The sequence below is a fragment of the Falco biarmicus genome, chromosome 2 (assembly GCF_023638135.1).
Source record: "Falco biarmicus isolate bFalBia1 chromosome 2, bFalBia1.pri, whole genome shotgun sequence".
NCBI classification, from domain to species: domain Eukaryota; kingdom Metazoa; phylum Chordata; class Aves; order Falconiformes; family Falconidae; genus Falco; species Falco biarmicus.
Window position 1 is genome coordinate 91,364,196 of NC_079289.1, and position 22,487 is coordinate 91,386,682.

The 22,487-nt window shown below is 38.7% G+C and overlaps 1 protein-coding gene across 5 annotated transcripts in view; it reads left to right on the forward strand.

Annotated features, from left to right (window-relative positions):
• Window positions 1-22,487, forward strand: part of SH3KBP1 (SH3 domain containing kinase binding protein 1) — a 231,575-nt gene that overhangs the window by 122,073 nt on the left and 87,015 nt on the right. For all 5 annotated transcript variants that reach the window (XM_056327158.1, XM_056327159.1, XM_056327160.1 and 2 more), the window contains 2 exons: window positions 2,867-2,990; window positions 20,262-20,458. In XM_056327158.1, the coding sequence (XP_056183133.1) occupies window positions 2,867-2,990; window positions 20,262-20,458 (321 nt within the window). The remainder of the gene's footprint in view (window positions 1-2,866; window positions 2,991-20,261; window positions 20,459-22,487) is intronic.

The following is a 22,487-nucleotide window of genomic DNA, read 5'->3' on the forward strand; positions in this document are numbered from 1 at the left end:
GCCATGCCTCTCTGAAAGGCAGTGAACAGATATAACACACTGAAAACACGTCTTGAAAATACCTCTAGCTGTAGCCACTTAGATCTGACAGATTGGAAAAATTCTTCTTTTAACTTAAACCCGAAACCTTTGTTTTCAGGCTGAACTTAAAATTGGTGTGTAGGATATCATGAATAGTAGAACTTCTCTTCCAGGGTAGGGACACGGACTACTGAATGAAATCCTCCTCTTAGATTGTTTGATTCAGCACATAAAGGCTGAGCATAAATCAGGACCTAGATGTATGAATCCTGAAGGCACTTTGTTATGATAGTATAATAACAAATTTTATTGAGTGCTTATAATTCCAGATGGATTGACCCCATGCATAATGGATTTTCATTTGTAAGGGTTTACTTCAAGCCATATGGTAATGGATTGCCCCATTTTGAGATAACTAAATCCTGGGGGTATTTTAGTGTCTTTTTTTATTGTATGGATTAAACTCTAGCTGGTGTGTTTTGAGGCTTAAAGTTATGTAGCATGTAGCTATATGTTTAAAAATACTTAAAGGTTTTGATGCTTTTGATGAAAATTTCCTAATAAATCTTTGGGAGGCCTGTTTTGCTGACATGATTCTGCATTTTCTTGCAGGAAAAATCCAGGTTTTGCTTTAAGATTTTTCTGAATTTGTAAAGTTATTGAAGTATTTTCAGATAATTAATTCTTGTATCAGCTAGAAAACTTATAATAAGCTAATGAATGCTGTGAGCATATTTACATCCAATTTAGATTTACCTCTCTAAATATCTCTGTATGTGTGTATTTCTATATATGTACATAGAGATCCATACATAAACATGCCACATAAATAGTACTGATGTTAACTTGTGAGAAAACTGTGAAGTGTTACCCTGCAAGAAGTAAGCAGGAGAAAATTACTTGAGGGAAGGATGGACCTGAGTGATACTGGTCACCCTATTTCTGTTAAGTAATCTCAGCATCTTGCAAAGCAGGGATCTTGGGAACTGAGTAATTCCCCTGTTATTAATCTTCGGGTCAATTGGCTAATGCAGTTATGGTGTAATGTTTAGCTCTAATCAATAGAGCCGTCTGGGAATACTGCATTAGAAAAATTGAAATATTTTATATTTGGCCACATTGTGTATTTTCTGTATAATGATATATCATATATAGGTATTTAAAATTTGTAGAGTCTACTAAGTGTTGTGTGTCGTGCAGCTTCAGTTTCCCATATGATTATTAATTTGTCTGGAGAGAAGAGAAGCAAGTATTACCTTTTAGAGACTTTGCTACTATAATGCAAAAAACCTGCACCCCACTGAAGCAATTGAGTGATTTGCATGTATTCCCACCCCACTGAAGCAATTGAGTGATTTGCATGTATTCCATCCTTTGAAGTAGCAGCCATTATTCCCAGAGTTCTGCTCGACCTCACTAATACCACTGATGCATTTTGGGGTGGGGAGGGAGTTCTGTCATGCGCAGATACTGAGATTGAACGCAGGTAGCTGTGCTGGTCTGAACTACTTTCAAATTAAAATAAAAAATCAAGCTGGGAGGACAAGAAATATGCTAAACTGGTTGAAGGTGGAGGGAAAGCACTCCTGAAGTAGCAAGCTTTGTTTGTAGTGAAATCGTACATGTAGCGAAGTTGAAAAAAAATCAACCATTCCTCTATAGGTTGAGGAAATATTTGCTTGTATTATTGAGAGGTTTGTTTTCTAAGAACTTGAGATTTTCACAGGTAAGTGATACGAAACAGACTTTTTTCTGTAATAATTAACTAGTACCATTTAAAATGTGGGATTTGTTTTTCAACAGGAAATGTGAACACCCTCAACATGTAAATTTAAGTTTCTGTTTCCGTATTTGTCGTAGGGGGACAGGAAAGAGATGGGCCAAACGGTATTGGAAACTGATGTGTCACAGACTGACACTGTCCTCTCCTGTCATTTTTTTGGTGAATGGACAATGTCTGACAGATGAAAAATGTTTATGTGTCAAGGGTGTGTTTAGCTGATGCATATAATAAGTCTTTTCTTGCTGTCCCAGTATAACCTAAAGGCATCTGATATCTAAGGCATTTCACTGCCTGACACCACTGTTCAATCCTCAATGGCTTATACAGGAGGGATTTTTTAATTTTATGTGATATTTTCTCTTGGCATTGGGTTAGGAAGTGTCTTTCCTCCTTCTGACCATATCAATATTACGTATTTCAGTAGCTCTTTGTAAATCTAGAGTAAAATCTGCATTAGTACTGTTTTTTGTTCTCCATAGATTTCTTATGTTAACACATTAATGATGATTCAAAATTCTTAATTTTTAAAAGAGAAAACTTCTGATTTTGATGGGGAAGACAGGAATGTTCAAATGATACCTACTTTAGATTCTCTGAATAGCCCTTTGCAGGCATTTCTCTTTCGCCATTGATTACTTAGGGAGTTTAGACTCTTACAGTCTGTAGATCACATCCATTAAGAAGATGGTCATGAACAGCAATACAGTGTTCACTGAAAATTCAATGACTGAGCTGATAGCCATAAAAATCGAAATGTAGAGACACTGTGTGTTCTCTAGTTGTTCTTTTATCCTTTTATTTAATGCTTGTCCATGCTTCTGACTGCTGTCAGCACTGCTGACATTTACAGATGGGCGCGTGGATCTTTCTTGTTTGTACTTTAAAAAAATAGAGAGAGATATGCTCTGGCTTGGAGCCTATACCATGTGCTCCTTATACCTGAAATTAATACAAACTGCTCAAAATCATTAGTCATTGCTATTGAAAATCATGTATGTAATGTAACTCTGTAAGGTGTTGCTTACGTTAAAACTCCTTTCTTTTGTTTTTGTCTTGGTGCAGGTGGAAGAGGGCTGGTGGGAAGGTATACTCAATGGAAAGACTGGCATGTTTCCTTCCAACTTCATAAAGGAACTGTCTGATTCTGATGATGTTGGACTAGCACAGGAAGAGCAAGTAAAGCCAAGTAAGGAAAAAAATACCATTGATGTTCTGTATAGATGTATGTGTCTTTACACCCTAACACATTGATAGAGTAGCATACTCTTATCTCTTGCTTGGAAGTGGTTTTGAATGCCATGTTCTTAATTTTTGCTGTGAAAAGGGTAAATGATGATGATAAGTGTGTACTTGCTACCTGATTTGCAATGGCAATGCTCCCTGAGCTGTGTCAAGACTTGCTGAGCTGCAACAGACCAAGAAGAGAGAAGGCAATAATTGCTAGAGTTGTATTTCAAAATTAATTACAAGAGTTTTTTTGTCTTGAGATGTGGAAACTGAGCAAAGTAACCAAACATCTACAATGTGGCTGTGCTCATTTAAATGAGGGATTAAAGTGCCATGCCTTCTATGACTCCAGTAGATTTAAGGATTCATAATTATTGGTGTGGGACATGCGGCACTTTTTCCCTCCAGGTGCTGAGCATGTTACTATCACCTCCGTCACCCACTGCCCCAGCAGCCAAAGGGAAAAAGGCCAGAACTGGGACATGGAGTTTGTTCTCTCACTTACAGTGGGCCAGTACTGCTGCAGGTGAAAAGCATGTTTGGTAACTAAGTTTGCAATAGTATAAGCATGGTAGTAGGTTGTCCTATTAAAACTTCCCTTGGAGAATAACCTGAACCAGAAGTATGCTGTTATATGAAATAGACATTTGTGGTCTTCATGTTTTTTCTGCTTTTCAAACAGATATTCTTTTTATTTCCTAATAGAGTAGTGAATTCTGAATCTTTAGTGAAAAGGAAAAAAGTCAATTGCATTTACATATTTCAGGCTAATCCCACAATACCTGCCAAGGTCTTCCTATTTTCAGCACAGCAGATACTCACTGCTATGTAGTATTCTGAGATCTCTGAACAAGCAGAAGTGAAAGAACTCCCAAGATCTTTGTAAGCTTATTTCAGCTGAAATTTACCAAAGCCATTATAATTTACTCTGTTAGTAAGAGGTAGAAAGTTATACTGCATTTTTTTATATATATTTTTCTCTCATTATTCTATTTAAGGCAGATTTATCACCTTTATTTCATCCCACAGTAATAAGATTCTAAAAAACCTGACTTCAGCAATGCTGAAAATTTTTCATATTGTTTATGTAATGGAGTACCTATTCATGTGTAGCAGCACTGGTGACCTAGTCTTGTGGTCAGTGCAGCTAAAGGTATTTACAGGTAATGTTCCTTCAGACTGGATGGAAGTATTTTTAAGGAAGTTAACAATTTTAGCATGAGGGGAAAGGGAAAAGGGCATTAAGTGAAGTTGTACATTTCAGTGAGATTGCAAACTGCTTTCTATAACCTGTATATGCTATCATGAATTTTGTTCATTACAAACACGGTGAGTCTTAGAAGAACTAATTGTGTAGATGTAGTTCCAGCTCTGGATTCTGTAGTGTTTGGTACTCTATAAATGAACAAGGTAAGTGATACTGTTCAGGATGGAATACCCCAGTTTTATCTGTGTGAATGAATGAATATTACTTCCCCAGGTAATTTGGTAATACTTATATAAGCATCCTAAAAATGTATTTTAACAAAAACATGCATTGGAGTGTGTAAAAGCAGCCACAAAGCATTAGCTTGTTTCATCGATATCTGGAATGGCATATGCTTAGTTCAAACTCAGTTTTGTGTGCTGGTTCTGACTGTCAGTGGAACTAAAACCTGTGATACTTGTATTGAGAAGATATCGTTGTCTCTTTAACTAAATTGAAGATAATTATAGTTGAGAAATGGGTTTTCTTCTTTCTTTTATGTAACTTAACTCTTTGGAGGTGCTTTGTGGCTAGATAAAATGATGTGTCATTAGGAGCTATTTTCTAAATAGCAAAATACTTGTAAAACAGAACACTGTAAACCTCCTCAGAGAGAAACAGGGACTCAAGTAATGTTGAGATTCTTATGGGATTTTTAACACTTTTTTTATTTATCTTTGTTGAAGTAAACCCATCAATTTAAGAACTGCATTCCCCTACCAGAATTACGGGAAATATGCATCAACTCAGTTCTTTCTGTATAGTCTGTGTAATTGTTACAGGTGTTGCTTTCTAACACATGGTGCTTTATGAGGCTTTATTCAAGTACACTGACTATCTGGATTTGAAAATCTTTATGAGATTTCAGCAAGTTTATGCAGCTGACTAGGAATGATAAGCTGATTCCAATTATCTGTGCTTAGTCTTAAAGCCTAGTGAAATAAAACGCAAACAAGTAAACCCTGGAAGATTTGGGCATCAGGCTGGCATTACTGTTGAGGTGCTCTGGGTAGCATCTCAAAAGTGTGTACATTCATGCCTCTAGATCATCTCCTTCCTCCATGTATGACAAGACATGACAGCACTTCAAATCTGCAATGACTCCTGTTTGTTTTTCTGGAAACATTGTTTGAATATGTCTGTATCACAGGACTTCGTAAGGCAGAAGCCTTAAATATGAATTCTAGGTTACTAAGTTAGCACTCAGGTACAAGGGGTTGTACCTGTGCATTGAAGTAGAACCTTGGGTGGTCACTGAGGTTCTACACAGCTTCCAGAGAGGCCTAGATAGAGCTGGGGTATGGCTCTGCAGTCTTGAACAGCAGCCTTGAACTTTTCAGCCTAGGTTGTGAAATGGATAAGGTAGTACTTGGCAGGTTTACTGTGAGACTTGGGCAATTAGCATGGGGTCTTTGCAGACAGGGCACTGTACAAACTCAAGAGTAGTTTTTATTTAACAGTTAAATTTAATGCTTTGGTTAAACCTACTTAAACGTGATCTTTTAATCACATTTTGTTTACCCTTTCTAAAGAGAGCCTTTTTGGAAGGGCGAATGTAATTTTTGGTGAACTCAAAGTGGAAGAAATACAGAAGAGAAAAATTTAGTAACTTGGCTTTTTAGGAATAAAGTTAATAAAAGTGCATATTTCTCTGTCCTTCTGTTATGACCTGCACAGGTCTAATGGGGAGAAAAGTATTGTTGGATTTTATTGGGTTTGTTGGGTCCATGTAAATTTTATGGTAGATTAGAGTAAATGGACAGAAGGAATTATCTTGGTTTCTTTTCGTGCTGTGCCATAGAGTAACCTCGGAGGTTTCTTCAGAACAAAAAGCCCCTTTGTTTGAAAATGTCTGGGGCTAGTTTTGGAAGTGCCTAAATATTTCCGAATACTGACAGTGGGACTTAACTTGCCCCTTAACTTGAAAGGGTTGGTAGCCTGTGCTTCCCCTCAGATGGTGGGTACTCAGCAGACTGGGAAGTGAAACTGTTACAGGATCAAAAGGTTGTGGGTTTGGGCATTTGTTTATTTGTTTTTAAAGTATCCCAGCTCTAAAGTGACTGTCAAATTTTTTGTCTTCAAAGGCACATTTTAGAATGTAAGCACAGACAAGATCAGGTACCCTTAAAGTAAACAGCAGTTCCTTGTTCCTTGTTCCTTGTAAGCATCCTCTTAAATTAAAACATTGCTTTTCTTTGACTGACTGTTACAGCATGAAGTGTGCATTGTATTTTTATTACTATATTAAATGGATAGATGAATTATAAGATTATTTTCTAGATTTCTCAAATATCTAGTACTAATTTTAATAATATTTTCAATACAGTATCTTGTTGTTATAGCCTGTTGAGAAGCAAGAAGTAGTCAAATAAATCCTGTCTGAGGAATCACAATATTAAGGAGATGATTTCAAAAGCATTTTAGCGTTTTGATGGCAGTGTTATGACAACATTTAAAGGTGGCCTTCTGTATCTTGCTGTCTCTTGTATGTGTCTGTTCAGGAATTGCCAGGCGTCATGGTATGTATCAATTACTATTTTAGAGCCTTTTAGTGATGGCCACTGAGAAGTCACGACTGCTGGAGTTAGAACTGATGATAGACTCATCAGCAGATGGTTCAGTCAGGCAACCTCCTGTATTTTGAGTTCTTAAAATGTTGGATGTCCATTACTGTCTCTCTGGCTTTCCTCAATGTCATGAACATACCATTCTCTTAGCAATTTCTTAATTGTTTTTTGACTGTTTTAATAGCAACCTTTTAATGGTACTTTGTAAAAACAAGGTGGAAAGATGGATTTGTGGCTTTTTTACTTCTTCATTATGTAAAAACAAGACAAGAAAAAATTTCTGTAATTTTATAAAAACTGCAATTACAAAACAAAAAAGCATCTTTTTACAAGATGTAAATGGGTATAGCTTTTTATTTTCTGAAAATCCAACAGAATTATATGCAGGGGGAATAAAATACACATTTTTGGTACCAAAATGGGTGTGATGCTATGGTGGGACAATTCACATGTACTGCCTGTTTTGCTGTAACATTTTACTGAATACATTAATTTTATGATGATATACCTAGCTAAGGTTGTTCAGATACACGAGCTGACATTGATATATTCTTGGGCTTCCCTGGGTACCTCAGATTAAAAAAACCCAACACACAAAACACCTCAGCTGCTCATGCCTTTACCTTCACTTGAATTTCATATCGTAAATGTCAGAGTATGAATTAGCTTGCTATCAAAGGAAAAAAAACCCAAGAAATTAATGGTTTTGATAATAAAAATGTTATTTTAAAGATCTAAGATGGGAAGTGGAAATTGTTTCGGTTTTTTTGTTTTAGTGTTGTTTTCTTTTTTAATTTTAGTATTTTGTTTTTGTTAATATGAGCCAAAACAAACACCTGATTAAGCTATTGGCTGAAAAACTGGTGTATCCAGGTTATAGTGTCCTATCCCTTCAACTAAGCATTATTTAAGACCAGTTCCCATATCCATAACATTTCTTACAAGTCAGCTTGGAAAGTTGCAGTATTTCTGACGCTCACAGGATCCTGGTGTATTAAGGAAATGTAAGTATTTCATTGCTCTGTTTGGATGTCAGCTGTGCTTGCTCGAGTGCACTACATCTGCATCAGGAGTGTTGAGCCACTGTGAGTACATCATTGCAGTGATAATTTTTTTCAGGCTTCCCCCGTGCTCCGTGAGGAGGCTGGGTAAGAAAGACAAAATGATTTCATTTGCAAGTCTCACAATTTGATGGATAACAGACAAAATCTAAGAAAAATGCATTCTGTTGGACGCTGTAAAGAACAGCTTTAGCAAAATCATGAGATTCTTTTATCTGACATACATGCAGTAAGAATATTTTATCTTCATGTACAATCAGATACTTCTGTTAACATTCTCGTTGTTTTGCTAATGAGGCTTTAAAAATGTAGTGACTGAAAATACAGATTAAAACCTCTTCCTTTCCCTTCTTTTTATCATCATTTGATCTCTTCACCCCCACCCTGCTCCTTCTCTTTTTTTTCGTCTTTCCTTCTTTTGCCTGCTGTCAGGAAAATCTGCCTTTGAAGGGACAATTCTGTACAGAGTGGCACCGGCAAAGATTGACAGCTACAGACGTTATAACAGTGAGTGTGTTTCAAAATCAACAAGCAATAGCTTTAGTCCTCTGTACTTGTTTGATTTATCTACACTTGTAAAATGTGCCACTGCTACTCACTTACGGCTACCCTACGTGCATATATTTGTCTGTAAGCTAAAGTCAGTTTGCTGCTGATGAACTGCCTAGCCTTAACGCAATGAGAATGCACTCGTTCCTTCTGTGCATGTGTATGTTATTTGTCCATATAATGTATGTGTGTGAGCCCACAATAAATTGTGAATTACATTGGATGTTTGGGTCTCAGCTATGTATTGAAATTAAGACCATTTAGTCCCATCATTTTTGCACCTGAAACATGAAGGCTGTTGATTACAACTACAGATCTCTGAACTAAAAGTCCTTCTTCTCTAAAAATAAAGTTCCCATTATGATTGCTGAATTCATAAGATAAGCTTTGCTTTCCTTAAAGAACATTGTGGGGTTTGGTTGGGTTTTTGTCTTTGTAGGGTTTTTTTGTTTTGTTTTGTTTTGTTTTTAATTTACTGCATGCCCTTCATTTGGCTTTGTCTTTGACAGCTATTACTCACAGCATTTTGGCTGATAACGTTTTTTCTGCCAAGGAGGGTAAAAGATACAAAGCTAGTTTCATTTCATGTTCAGGTTTTTGCCTTCTGCGTTTTGGAAGCAGGGAACATGCTGCTTTTCATATGCTTTTACTACCCTTTTAATACAGAAGAAGAGAAGATGGTTACATCAGATGCAAGACAGAGGAAGCAAGGAAGACAGGAATCTGTTCTTCCACCTGCTTTCTTGAGAAATCTAGCAGAAAGAGTTCCTACTGAGTCACATTCAGTGTGACTAAGTACAAAGTGTTCAATCCTGTCCTCCGGTGAACAGGATGTTGTGCTAACTTTGGCATCTGCTTTTGTCCCAGACAGCTTTCTCTTGAGAAGATCCAAGCTGTGCTGCCCTTCTTACTGCTTTCTGGGTGCGAGTGTTTGCTGTCCTACCTCTGAGGACTTTTGTCTTAGGCATGTTCACTGCAAAGGATGAAGCAGTTGAAATGGTAGTCTTTCATTCTGATAACTGCATTTACACCTTCTTGTCTTGTCAACAAAACCTGATCTTTTTTTAAGCAAAAATCTTTGTGAATGTGTGCAGCTCTGAGTATTTCCTCGTGGAGAATTATGTCCCTGTCTACTATAATTCATCTCTTTTCTGCGGCTCTTCTCAAGCTTCCAATCAAGCTCTTGCTGTGGCTGGAGCAGACCATGTGGCTGCTGGTCTTCACATTTTTCTGCTGCTTCTCACCTTATAGTCTTCATGATTGCTTATGCATCACTCAAATTGCATGCTTCTCTCAGAGTTCTTAGACCATCATGTCCTCCAATCCACCTATCTGATGAGCATAATAAGGATTTATGAAGTAAATCTCTAGTATGCTTGACCTCTGACTTTAAGATCTAGCTTCAAGTCAGATTGCAAGGTCTGCCTTTGGAGCCTTTAATTTTGCAACATTAATCTTTCTGGGCAGTGTTGCCCTAACATTACCTTTCAAAGTTTTCAAGAAACCTGGTCTCCATGCCCAGCCCATTTTTCATTAAGGGTCAAATGACCCTTCACCTTTTCTTGAGTCATTTAGGGTGACCCTAAGTGAAACCAGGAAAAATTCAGTCACCCTTCCAGTTGTGCTAGAGCTCTGCATTTAATTCTTCTTGTTAATAATACTGGCCCATGGTTGTGCCCTGTCACAGAAAATAAATTTCGTCAAACTGATTTCACAGAGTGCAGGATTGGATGGGTATCTTGATAATGAGCTTAACCCACAGTAGATTGTCTCATGTTGCTCTGGGCAAACACCCATCTAAACCTTGTTTTTAAAGCTGACAGTGTCTTGTTTAATGCTACCTCCCTTGGCATTTTGTTGAGACTTGCACGTTTTTTCATGCTGCAGAGGTATTTTGCTTTCTTTGTAAAACTGCATTTAAGACAGCCAGATGTCCGGCTACATTTGTGGCCTTATTTGTTGTTTACTGGGTTGGAACTGGGACTAAAATGGGTGGTACACAAAATCAGGTCATCTGGGAAAGTTTTAAACAGAATGAGGGTTGGCATTGTTGATATTATCAGAGATGTTATCTTCTAAACTAGCATATACAAAGGAGGGTTCATTATCCCGGCATACTCATGTTCTTCCCAGGCAGGCCTGCTGAAGGTGTGGCCAGCTCCTGGCATTGTTGATATTATCAGAGATGTTATCTTCTAAACTAGCATACACAAAGGAGGGTTCCTTATCCCGGCATACTCATGCATATCTGACCGGTGGTCCTTATTTTTAGACAGATCCATGTGCTTATGTCTCCAGTGCAAATCGTTTGGAGGCATTCCATGGATTTGTCATTTAGGGATGTTTAAAACAACCCACAGCTGTTCTAATTTCAACTTTCTGATTTCTCAGAGAATTAAGCTGGAGTCAGTTCATAGCTTTAGATTAGTTATGCCCAAAGGGTGCTTGGATTCACCTGTATCACATTGCATGAAGCGCTGCTCAAATTTTGAAGCAAGCCTAGAGCTTTTACTTTACAAATATATGCTTAGAGCTAATACTTTTATTTTGAAAGCCATTTCGCAACTGCTGTGTTTAAAAGAAATTTTCATATTTAACCAAGGCCTATAATAGCTAAATGCTGTTGAATTAGTGTGTAGCTGCTTCTAGAGATATCTTCCACTGAAATATGCAAGATTATCTCCTGCATAAACACCTGGCCTCGCCTTCATATGCTGACATAGCTTTTTTGGTCATTAGGTACGCCAGGCTCTGCTCAGCAATAATTCCAGCTCCTTTGGCATTCTGCTCATCAACCTGCTGTCAGAAAATCTTTGCTACTGTGTATGCTGGGTGAAGAGAGTCACACAGCAATAAAAAATTACTTACTTGTCATTTTGTTGATCGCAGCCCTCTTTTCTCTCATCCTGCAACTTTCCTGCATCTCCACGAAAAACGCTTCTTGGATTTCTGATTTTTTTTATTTTTCTGGTTTAACTTCTCTTTCTTCCTTCACTTTCTTTTTCTTCAAAGATGCTATAACTGAGGAAGAGGGCAGATACGATGCTTGATTTGACAGATATTTGCCTCTCTTTCTTTATATGTGGATCCACAATGCTGTCAGTAATAGATATTAGATATAATGGAAGAAGATGAGACAGGATCGTTGAAACAGAAATATTCGTGAGTAACCTTCATTGTGTTTTCTATTGCTCCACCACTTTTTTTTTACCTTTTTTTTTACCATCCCCCTAATCTTTGAGGAGCTATAGCTGGTCAGAGTTCCAAGCAATTGGTGTGGTTGGTGTATTTATGACATTATTTACCCATTTAAGAATGTCTGAATGTGAGCAAAGTTAAATGAGAAGCCCAAATGTGGGTTTTAACAGTTCTGAAGAGGGGACAGTTACAACTTTTTATTTCACCTCAAGTTCTTATAACTTACTTACAAAGAAGAACATATATTAAATGCACAGCTGCTACAATGAAAAATAACATCTGAGAAAGAACAATGCTAAAATTGGGTGAGGGGAATTTTTATGATTAAAAAGAAGCATCCTGTTTTCTGGAGGACGAAAGTAGGGATGGTGAAGGGATTGGGGGTGGTGGGTGGAAGAATTATGTTGTCTGGGGTGAAGTGCATTAAATCCTTTCATTGATTCGGACTCCCACTACCAGGTGGTTTTACATGAGTCTCACAAAAGACTGGGTTTTGGTGAGTGACAGGTAAAGAATCCTTTTGGCTGTGGTTGCTTACTCATCTTTTCACATGTGATAACTTGTTCCTGTACTTGGTGAGAACAAGTCTGGTGGAAAAAAAAATCCAAAATGAAGACGACAATGGCACAGTTGTAGAGCTCCTGAATGAATGATTGTTTCTATTCGTTCTTAGAGTACTCGGGGAAGTGGCTGGGGATGAGGTGAAGCCACCAACTTCCATATTGATGGCTCTGTGTTCATGCTGCAGAGGATGCTTGTGCTGCGTTGCCCTTAATGCATGCTGCTACGTGGTGCTGGTCACCGCTCCCATTCTCCCTGCATGATTTCTTGTGCAAGCATAAAAATCTTGGGGCTGTTTCTTATGTGGCAAAAACTTGTGCTAAGAAAAATGAACTTGCTGAAAGGAAAAGACAAAATGTTCAGATTACATGGTTACATTTCTTCAAGGAATATAACTGAGAATAACAAATAATGACTAATATAGAGCTAGTTTGCCTCAGCCATTTGTACCTATATAACCACTCTTGGTAAAGAAGCATAGATTTGTTTTTTGAAAGCGTGAATTTATTGAACCTTTAAACTGTGAAGAATCAACATGGCTTTGTTCTACAGTAATATTTAAAAACAAACTCCCTTTTCTGGTTTTGATTTTTGCTGGAATATTGTTGGTGATAGCTTCAATGAAAGACAGGACTTGGACAGAAAGCAAGCTCAAGATAAATATAAATACCTTATAGGCTGTGGGTATTTGTTCTGTCTTCGCCAGTATGTGAGGAAAAGGAAGAAGGGAGGTTCCTGTCTTGTCTGCTGTAATTGCCATGTATAACTTCACCTTCTTTGTCATTCTGATCGGTCACTCGGGTGTTCCACACTGTCATTCTCTAAATAGAAGGAAAGGAGATATTTCCCCTCTCCTTCCTTCCCTTCTGTAAAAGGCAAAAATCCCGATAAGGTCCATTTACACAGTTCTTTGTTCTATTAAACAGAGCTGACACCATTTTTCTCTGGCTGCCAGACCAAATCAGGAGATCCTTTGCATCATCTCAGGTGTGTGCCTCTGAACAGCTGACCTTTACATCACGTAACAGAGCTAGCCTGAGAAGCACTTAGAGGGGCAGAGCATCATTGGCTTATACATTGCCACAGTGGTCTGTCTTTTGCCCAGTGCCATAAATTGTCTGCGGAGAGAACAATCCAGAATAAAGAACAAAAATTAAATTGCTAAATAATAGCTCAAAATAGAAAGCTCTGTAAAGCTCACAATGTATCCCCCTTTTTTCCTGCCATTTTAAGCTATTTAGAAACAATTCATTTCCTGCTTTGAATGGAGTTAATTTTATCGCAGCTGTTTATTTTTGTTTTAACAGCTTTAGTTTATACAGCCCTTTATCATCCCTAAATATCTTTCTGATTTAGAATCTTGGTTTGATGCCAGTGCAGCTCTGGGGCCGTTGGTGAATTAAGTCTGATGTTGTGGTCTCTTTTTAATCCCTGTTTGAGCTAATCTGTTTTGGTACATTTCAGAATGTTGCTCTCAAAAGACCTGTAACTGGCATAGCAGGAGTGTGGCGTGTTTGAAGTGTCTTGAGAAAAGTAATCTCTCTTATATACCCATATAGGAAAAAATGCGTGTGAAGTGCAGAATTCCTCCAGACAGTGTTGTGAGAATTTAATCTTCATGAATACTAAATTGGCTTGCATTTCTAAGGAGCGTGAAGCAACAGAGCATCTCAGAGCTCTGAGTGTTCTTAAATAGCTGTAAGTCAGTAGTCCCATATCTTGTCCCAGCCAAAAGTTGGGAAGGGTTGGCTCCTGGGAGTTTTAACTTCTTGCTGCTGATACTGCCCTTGTTCAGACTTCAGGAATCTTACTATAAAGTGCACCCAACGCTCAGATTTGAGCTCTACTTTTTGGTGCTACAGTTGATTCAGCAACAGTAAATCTAGGTAGAATATTGTCTTTGCTTATAGAGCCAGAAATGTGAAATAACACCTTCAAAAGACTTCGCAGAATCACAGAAAAGTCAGGATTGGAAGGGACCTCTGGAGTTCATCTAGTCCAATCCCCCTGACATGAGTTTTGAATGTCTCCAGAGAAGGAGACTCCACAGCCTCTCTGGGCAGCCCGTTCCAGTGCTGTGTCACCCTCAAGGTAAAGCAGTTCTTCCTCATATTCATAAAGAACTTCTTGTGTTTCAGTTTGTGCCCATTGTCCCTTGTCCTGTCTCTGGGCACTACTGAAAGGAGCCTGGCCCCATCCTTTTGACACTCGCCCTTAAGATATTTGTAGACATTGATAAGATCCCCTCAGACTTCTCCAGGCTAAATAGGCCCCGCTGTCTCAGCCTTTCCTCATAAGGGAGATGCTCCAGTCCCCTCATCATCTTTGTAGCTCTCTGCTGGACCCTCTGCAGTAGCTACTTGTCTCTTGAACCCCAGTTCTGGACACAGCACTCCAGATGCAGCCTCACCAGGGCAGAGTAGAGGGGGAGGGTCACCTCCCTCGACCTGCTGGACGTGCCCAGGATCCCATTGGCCTTCTTGGCCACCAGGGCACACTGCTGGCTCTTGGGCAATTTGCCGTCCTCCAGAACTCCCAGATTATTCTCCACAGAACTACCTTCCAGGAGGTCAACCCCTAGCCTGTATTGGTGCATGGGATTATTCCTTCCTAGGTGCAGGACCTTACACTTGCCTTTATCGAACTTCATTAGGTTCATCTCTGCCCATGATTCTCTCTGACTTTACAGCCTGAGAATTTTTAAAGACCTGAAAATTTTTCCTGCTATTAGAACGGGTGTGATTGATAGTAGGCATGTTAGTGAGCACCTTGTTGATGTTATGTTCTTAGCTTGTCAGCTCTCCAAATGCTGACAGAGAGCTGACAGATTCTAGAAAAGTTGCTGTTAAAAAAAAATTTAAAAATAGAGGCCTGACTACTGTACTGTTATCCTATCCTGGCTATATTTGAAGTATTTAATAACTTAAAAGAAAAGTAAGATGTGGTCAGTGTTTCTGAGGATAGAAGTTTGCAGAGCTCCTGGCCTTATGTTAGTGCTGAGTTCATAGCCCTACTACAGCTGTTCCAGGCTGTGCAGGTGTATTGGGCAGCAGCAGCAGACTGTGCCAGCTGAAATGCCCTCCGGTTTTTAATGCCCATTTAGCAACCTGACCTCCCTGCTAACTAGCTTTTCTTGAAAAAAATTCCATGTTTGAAATTCATAATCTGACAGTCTAGGTCACTCGGGTTCCTTAGTTGCCAGCTGTATCCATGGGTTACATTTGTCTTTTGGGGAAACTACCCACCCATCTCTGTTCTGCTACTAAGCTGTTTGCAGTAGTGGCAAAAAAGGCCATGAAAAGCTCAAGGAGGAAAAAAAATAAAGAGGAGAGTGGCTGGAAGACAGGCATTTTTCTGTTTTTAAGAGGAGAGATCACCTTAGCCATCCCTTCCTTGTGTAGGCAAGGCTAGGGAGGCCAGCGCAGCTGCAAGCTGCATTTGACAGGATTGGTCTGAGAGAATTGCTGACATATATATGCTAAGATATGTATAGAGATAGATAGATAGATAGATAGATAGATAGATAGATAGATAGATAGATAGATAGATAGATAGATAGAGATATATATCAGGAAACAACCCAATGAAAACATAAATGAGAGGAGAGAATTTCTCAGGCAAAGGTGGACGTAGTGTTGCAAATCCTTGCTTCAAGTTCTTTATCTGTACAAATCAGAGGTGTATAGGTCATATACCTTGGGAGGAAGGTAAGAGAGAGCCTCCTTAGCACATCGTTAGGAGTAAAAGCAAGTTAGATTCTTTTCTGCAGGACTATTTTGTACTTAAGCACTGCATTATTGATCCTTAATGTTTCTGGAGATCTTCATTTTATCTGATTTGTTCTCAGTTTCCATTGCATATAGTCACCCGCCTCTTCTATCACCTTTGCCTCTTGCCCTCAACTGTGAAGTGTTAAGAGTAAGACCAGACTAGTTCTTGAAAAAGCCAGGGCTTTTATTATTTATTTATTTATTTAAGTCCAAGGGAGCTTCTCAGTTTGTGTCAATCAAAAAAAAAAATAAATTATGTAATTTCCCCAGTTGATCAGGAAGAATTCTTTCAACTTTGAAGGAGCTTTGTAAGGGTGGCCTCTGTATCTGGTCGCTGAAATGCAGTTTATTTTGGACAGGTTTCACTGGTCCATTCTGTCCTTATTTTAAATCAAAAAACAAACAAACAAACAAATAAATAAAAGCTGATATTTCCTATGTTGCTTTAATTATGAGGACAAAAGCTATGTGGGAGCATGAGGAATGAAATACTCTTATCAAGCACAGGTGGGTGATGCTAGGGAAATCTGTTGTAAGCCTGAGGTGAGGTTTCTAATAAAAGATGTGATGTCTCATCATATAGGAATGGTCATAAAAGGTGAAGATGCCATAAGGAAAACAAGTGATGACCCAGAAACAAAAGCCTAACTCTTGCTGGAGCTCCTTGAGTTTCTGATCTCTCATGCAAGCTTCAAAGATCTGGAAGTCCATGTGAAACCTGTTGAGTAATTCCCGTAATTACTTCCATATTTTGCTTCCATCCACTGGCCAAGGTCCAGGTCCTCTTCTCCTGCAATTAGTGATATAGAAAGCATATTTCATTTGTTGTTTGTTTATTTTGAAGATAGCTTTTCTGTTCATTTCAGGGAGTGGGTAAGAGTGGTCATGGATTCTATCAGTTAAAATCCAGTTACTTGTGGAGGGAAGCATCTGCACTGCTCTTTCCCTCAATCAGAGTAGTTCAAGGAGATTTTGGCAAGGATGAAAGAAGGAACCTTTGCCAGAGGGTAATTTTCCCATCTTTATCAAGAAGGTATTTTGTTCAGCAGAGGGACAGTGATCACTATGATTTGTTTGAGTTTTCTGAGTTGTGGATGTTTTATACTCAGAAGTATTATTTTAACCCAGTGTAGTTAGTTGGTGACCATTCTCTTTGCATTTAGAAGTAGTAAATAAAGTTGATTCTAGCTTCTGTCTCAGCCAGGGCCCTAGTGACTGACATTTTGCAAAGCTGGGGAAGGTCCAGCTAGTAGAACTTAAAACTTCTTCCGTTACTGCCCAAGTCACAGCAAGGTGTAGGAGTAACAAAGACGCAGTGGCTTTGCTGTGTTGCCTGAAGAGATTTGTACCTCTCTGGCATAATTAATTTACTCTTGCATCTCTGAGTGCCTCAACATTGTGGAATGGCTCTGCTACGGATAACAACTCCCTTCCTGTCAACCACAGCACAGAGCAATATGGCAATGAATGCTTGAATTCCCTGATTATTGCTTTCATAAGCTCTGGAAGAGAAGGAGCGCACAGAATTTACTTTACTGATGGCAGGAATGCTGCCATTCTAACTACCATAATAAATGAGTGAAAACAAACCTGAAGTTTTTCCCCAGGCCCTTCTTGGGAAAAGAAAAAATTCCAAGTGAAGAGATCAAGATCCCTCATATTTAAGAAAATAATTGTGATATTATTATTTGGTATTCTTTTAAATTCCAATCCTGCATTGCTCATGGAACAAATAACTTGTTCAGTGCTATCTAAATTGAACACTCTAAGAAAAACAAATGTAACTTATGTTCAACAGGTAGATGTAACAACCACTCAGGAGGCCAAAGGGCCTAAGCATTTTCCTTAGATTTTAGTCTTTTTGTTTGTTTCTAATTGGGAACTTTCTATAATTCTGCAATTATATGCCTTTTGTGTTTTGGATACAGAAAATCTCAGAGCAGCATATGATGACTTTTCAGCTGAAGAGTTTTGCTAAAATTCCTGGCCTGAGACATAACTCCTGATTTCATTCTCTAGCAGCACCCTGGTGTTGAAACCAATTGAACAGCTGAGCCCCTCGTGTCCTGGATCGTGAAGTTCTGCCTGTAGGCCCCAGGACTTGCACTGGTTTCTGTGGTTAGTTGGAGAAGCTTAAAGCAGCCCTTGAAAAAGATACTGTGTTTTGCTGGATAGTCATGTTGCTAGTGAATTGCCAGGAAGATAAAGATAGTGCCCCCCACAACAAGTGGCGGCTCACCAGCATGGCAGAAGGCTGTTGGATGGAGGCTGTTTGTTAAGACCAAATGCATCACTTGAGTCGGGGAGGCAAAAGTGAATGATTCAATTGTTAATATTAAAAGTTCTATTCATAAAGATTTTCACTGACTTCAAGATTTTCTTTAGGTAATTCCTCTATTTGATTTTAAAGGGTTGTTCTAGTGTAGGTGGAAATTATATTCTTTCAGCTCAGGAACATGGCTTCATTCTGTTTCTGTTGCTTATATACATCAGAGAACTGTAGAAACTGAGGCATTACGAAGATTTTATAAAACTTCCCACATGCTCCACAACTTACAGCCTTTCTATGGGGACCCAGTAGACTGCCCCATCTTAGTACCATTTCATAGAATCATAGAATCATTTAGATTGTAAAAAAACTTTAAGATCATTGAGTCCAACCATTAACCTGGCACTGGCAAGTCCACCACTAAACCATGTCCCTAAGCGCCACATCTACCATTTTTTAAATACTGCCAGGAATGGGGGCTCAACCACTTCCCTGGGCAGCCTGTTCCAATGCTTGACCACCCTTTCAGTGAAGAAATTTTTTGTAATATCCAATCTAAACCTCCCCTGGCACAGCTTGAGGCCATTTCCTTTTGTCCTGTTGGTTGTTACTTGGGAGGAGACCAACACCCACCTCACTACAACCTCCTTTCAGGTGGCTGCAGAGAGCAAGAAGGTCTCCCCTCGGCCTCCTTTTCTCCAGGCTAAACAGCCCCAGTTTCCTCAACTGCTCCTCAGGAGACTTGTGCTCCAGACCCTTCACCAGCTTCATTGCTCTTCTTTGGAATACAAGTAATTTTGGGGTAACATTACTTGCTTACCAAAGGGAAGAGGGAAAGAGATTTGTATATAATCTCTACTTGATTTTAGGTGTCTAGATTTTAAAAAGGAATCTTCTGTACTGGCAGCCTCTTATGATGAAAATCCATAGCAATCACTTTGTGGACCTTGATATAAAAATAATGAAGAAGATGAGCTTACTTAAAATTTTTCTTTCTTTGACTTGCAAGAACCACATCCGTGGCACGATGAATGCTTGTGAAGGGAATGTGAGGATCAGAGTTTATTATTAGGTAGGATTAGTGCTGTAGTAGCAGCAATTGCTGCAGTTTTCCTGGAAATGTAGTTAAGTCAATCTGTAATGTAGGAAGGAAGATTTAAATGATCTAGGGGACGGTTTCAATTGGGGGAAACTTCAGTGGGTCACTTTTGCTGCCAGTGGCTGTTTCATCTGATTCTGCACCGTTCTGTAAAGTGGCTGAAGCATCACCATACTGCATCTGTGGCCTCTGCTATACAAACGGCAGATATTTTCAGATAAGTGCAGATAAATTTTCTTATTCACTGAGATAAGTAATGCAAATCGGAATGTCAGTTTTGATTTATTATATTCCTAGAGGATAGTGTGCATGGGTGCTTTTCTTATGAGGCTGTCTATGCTGCAGAGAGATTTAATTTTCAGCAGGGAACGTATTATGCAGCTTATTTGATTGCAAATTTCTTTGAAGAGCTTTCAGCTTTATATTTCCCAGTTAGGTAATGTAGCTTTAGATGCTAATTGCATAATTGGCTTGATATGAGTCACACAGATTTAAGGTACAGTGTGCCTGGTCTGACTGCTTGTTAGCTTTAAGTGGCTTTGTACAACAGCTGCCCTACAACTGAATTTAACTCTTTAATTTATTGATTTCTCTTCCAAATAATTTTTGTCTGAGGAAGAAGGATTTTCTTGGTACTCAAGGAATGGTCGTCTTCATTCAAGAAGTTTTTGATACTGGAATATGCATGTTTTGTGGATTGGTGTAAGTCCTAAGTGGTACACCAGTGCTAAAATAAAGTGATTTTTAAAACTCAAAAATGAGTGCATGGCACAGAGAACATCTTCTCTACCTGTTCCTTGTGGTTTTGTTTTCCTTTAGAGGATGGTGGGAGGGATCATCTTCCAGTCACAATCTGTTTTGAAAATAGCTTCATACCTAAGATTCCTTCTTTCATCCCTCCATTTCACAGGCCTAAAAGATGCTACAGGCTCTGAGAGTGATGGTGGTGACTCTTGCAGCACAAAATCGGAAGGAGCCAATGGAGGCACGACAATCCAACCCAAAAAGGTCAAGGGTGTTGGCTTTGGAGATATCTTCAAAGACAAACCTATAAAGCTACGGCCAAGGTCAATAGAAGTTGAAAATGACTTTCTCCCGGTAGATAAGGTATGTGTCATTTCTTAATTCTCTCTTGGTGTTGATTTAAAGTTTTCATCCTAAAGTTCTAAATTTTGTTACTGGCCAAAACTTGAAGTTTTTATGGTCGTTATTTCTTAATCTTTCTGTGGACAAGATTTTGCTTTTTTTTCTTTTGCTACACACCACAAAGTGAATTCCAGTGAGGTTAGCTGCCTGTAAGAACTGTTACTTTGCTTAAAGGTTTACTTCTACATTCGTACCTCCATCTGTGTAATTGGCCTTTTTTTTTCCTACGAAAATATTACTTTAGAGAGCAAGACTGGAGAGGCTTTTCAGGTTTTCAGTTATTCGTATTACAGTAAAAAAAAATATTGCTAATTCTTATGTAAACCAAGGGAGATACTGTTTCTGTGCCATTCATTTACTTTAAGAAAAGGAAGTGTTGGTAAATACCCATATACTTCAACTTAGTACTAGGTTTGTTGATTTAAAGGATGCTTTCAAAAATCACCTAGCTTTGTTTAAAGGGATTGGTAAAAGAAAAAACACATTTTTTATGGGTTTGTTCTACGTGAAGTAAAAAGAAAGTCCTGAGATTAACACTTGGGGGAAAAAATTAAGTTCTGACAAATTGAAACAGACTATCTTTTTAGTTAGTCTTTGTTTGAAAGCCTCCCAAACTATCACTAAGTAAGTTAGAAACAGAGAAAGACTAGAAAGCAAAATGAGATGTTTCTAATAAACTATAAGAGGCAAACTTTTTTCTCTCTCTTTTTTTTTTTTTTTTTAACAAAAAAAGGACCAATAAGATATATTCATTAGGGAAACAAACAAAAGAGTGCATTGTTTCCTAATGATGTAAGAACTAAAGAAAAATCTGTGAAATCCTTCTTTTAAGCGAACAGTTAGATTTGCACAGCATTACTGGTATGCTGGGGAGTGTTAGGAGGCTTCCACACCTGGAGTTCTGCTATGGGCATAGTTTTATAATGTGTTTTCTTTGTCTGGAAAGTGACTATAAGAAGCTCCTGGGCAGTTGCTTTTGTTCCCAGCTGTGGCAGCTTCGCGTCTTTTGAGATGTGCTTGTGCAGTTGTCCATAGAACCAGGCACTACAGTAATTACTTTTTTAGGTCTGCAAAGCTTTTAGTTTTTAACATAGATCATTTCAGTGACCTGATGTATAGCACAGCACCTGCCCCCACATCTGCCATCAGTTACTAGTGGTACAGGAGAAGAGGGGGTCTGCAGAGGCATGGTGAAAACTTCTTACGTAAATTAGTTATGCTGAAGGAGATTTGGTTAATATTTTACAGGAGACTGCAATTTGCACGCTGTATGAGGAGGGTAGTGAAGAGCTGGGATAATCTAAGTAAAGGAAAGACCTTGATTGTATTACTTCTTGACCATTGCTGACTTCTTCAGAGACTGCGTGGTACCCTGCTTGCCTTCTGTTTCTGGGTGGGCTTCTTAACTCAGGTGTGGGGCTTTGTGAACGTGCAGGGCTGGGAGCGGCTGAGCTGTATTCCAATGGCACCTCATCAAAAAAGCCTCCCTGGGATAGAAGACAGGGACAGGTCAGACCTGGTGGTGTTCAGTGAGTGCTAGTAAATTTATATTATAGCTAATGAACCTTCCTCCTGCCAGATTCAGGGGGTGGAGTGTAAAGTAGTGAAGTTAGCTTTGCATGGAGCCATTGTGGTATCTTCCTGCAGCACGGTTCATTTGTGAACCTGGCAGTGTTTAAAGGTGTGATTGGGCTTTATAAAAGTATGCTGAAGAATAATTTTACCAGAACATGAACTTGGTTAATAAAAGATGTCTTTTTTTTTCACACCCACCCCCCCCACCCCCCCATTTTGGGAGGATGTTTGTTTTTATAATTTGATGGCTGCCTGTGATCTTGAACTTGCAAGTACAAGTCTTTCCTTACAATAGGAAGTACCTGATAGCAGGCAGACTTAATCTCATGTATGGCTGTACTTAAAAAACCTTTTTTTTTAAATGAACTCAGGACATAAGAAGTCCTGTATCATCAGGAAATATGTATTTTAATAA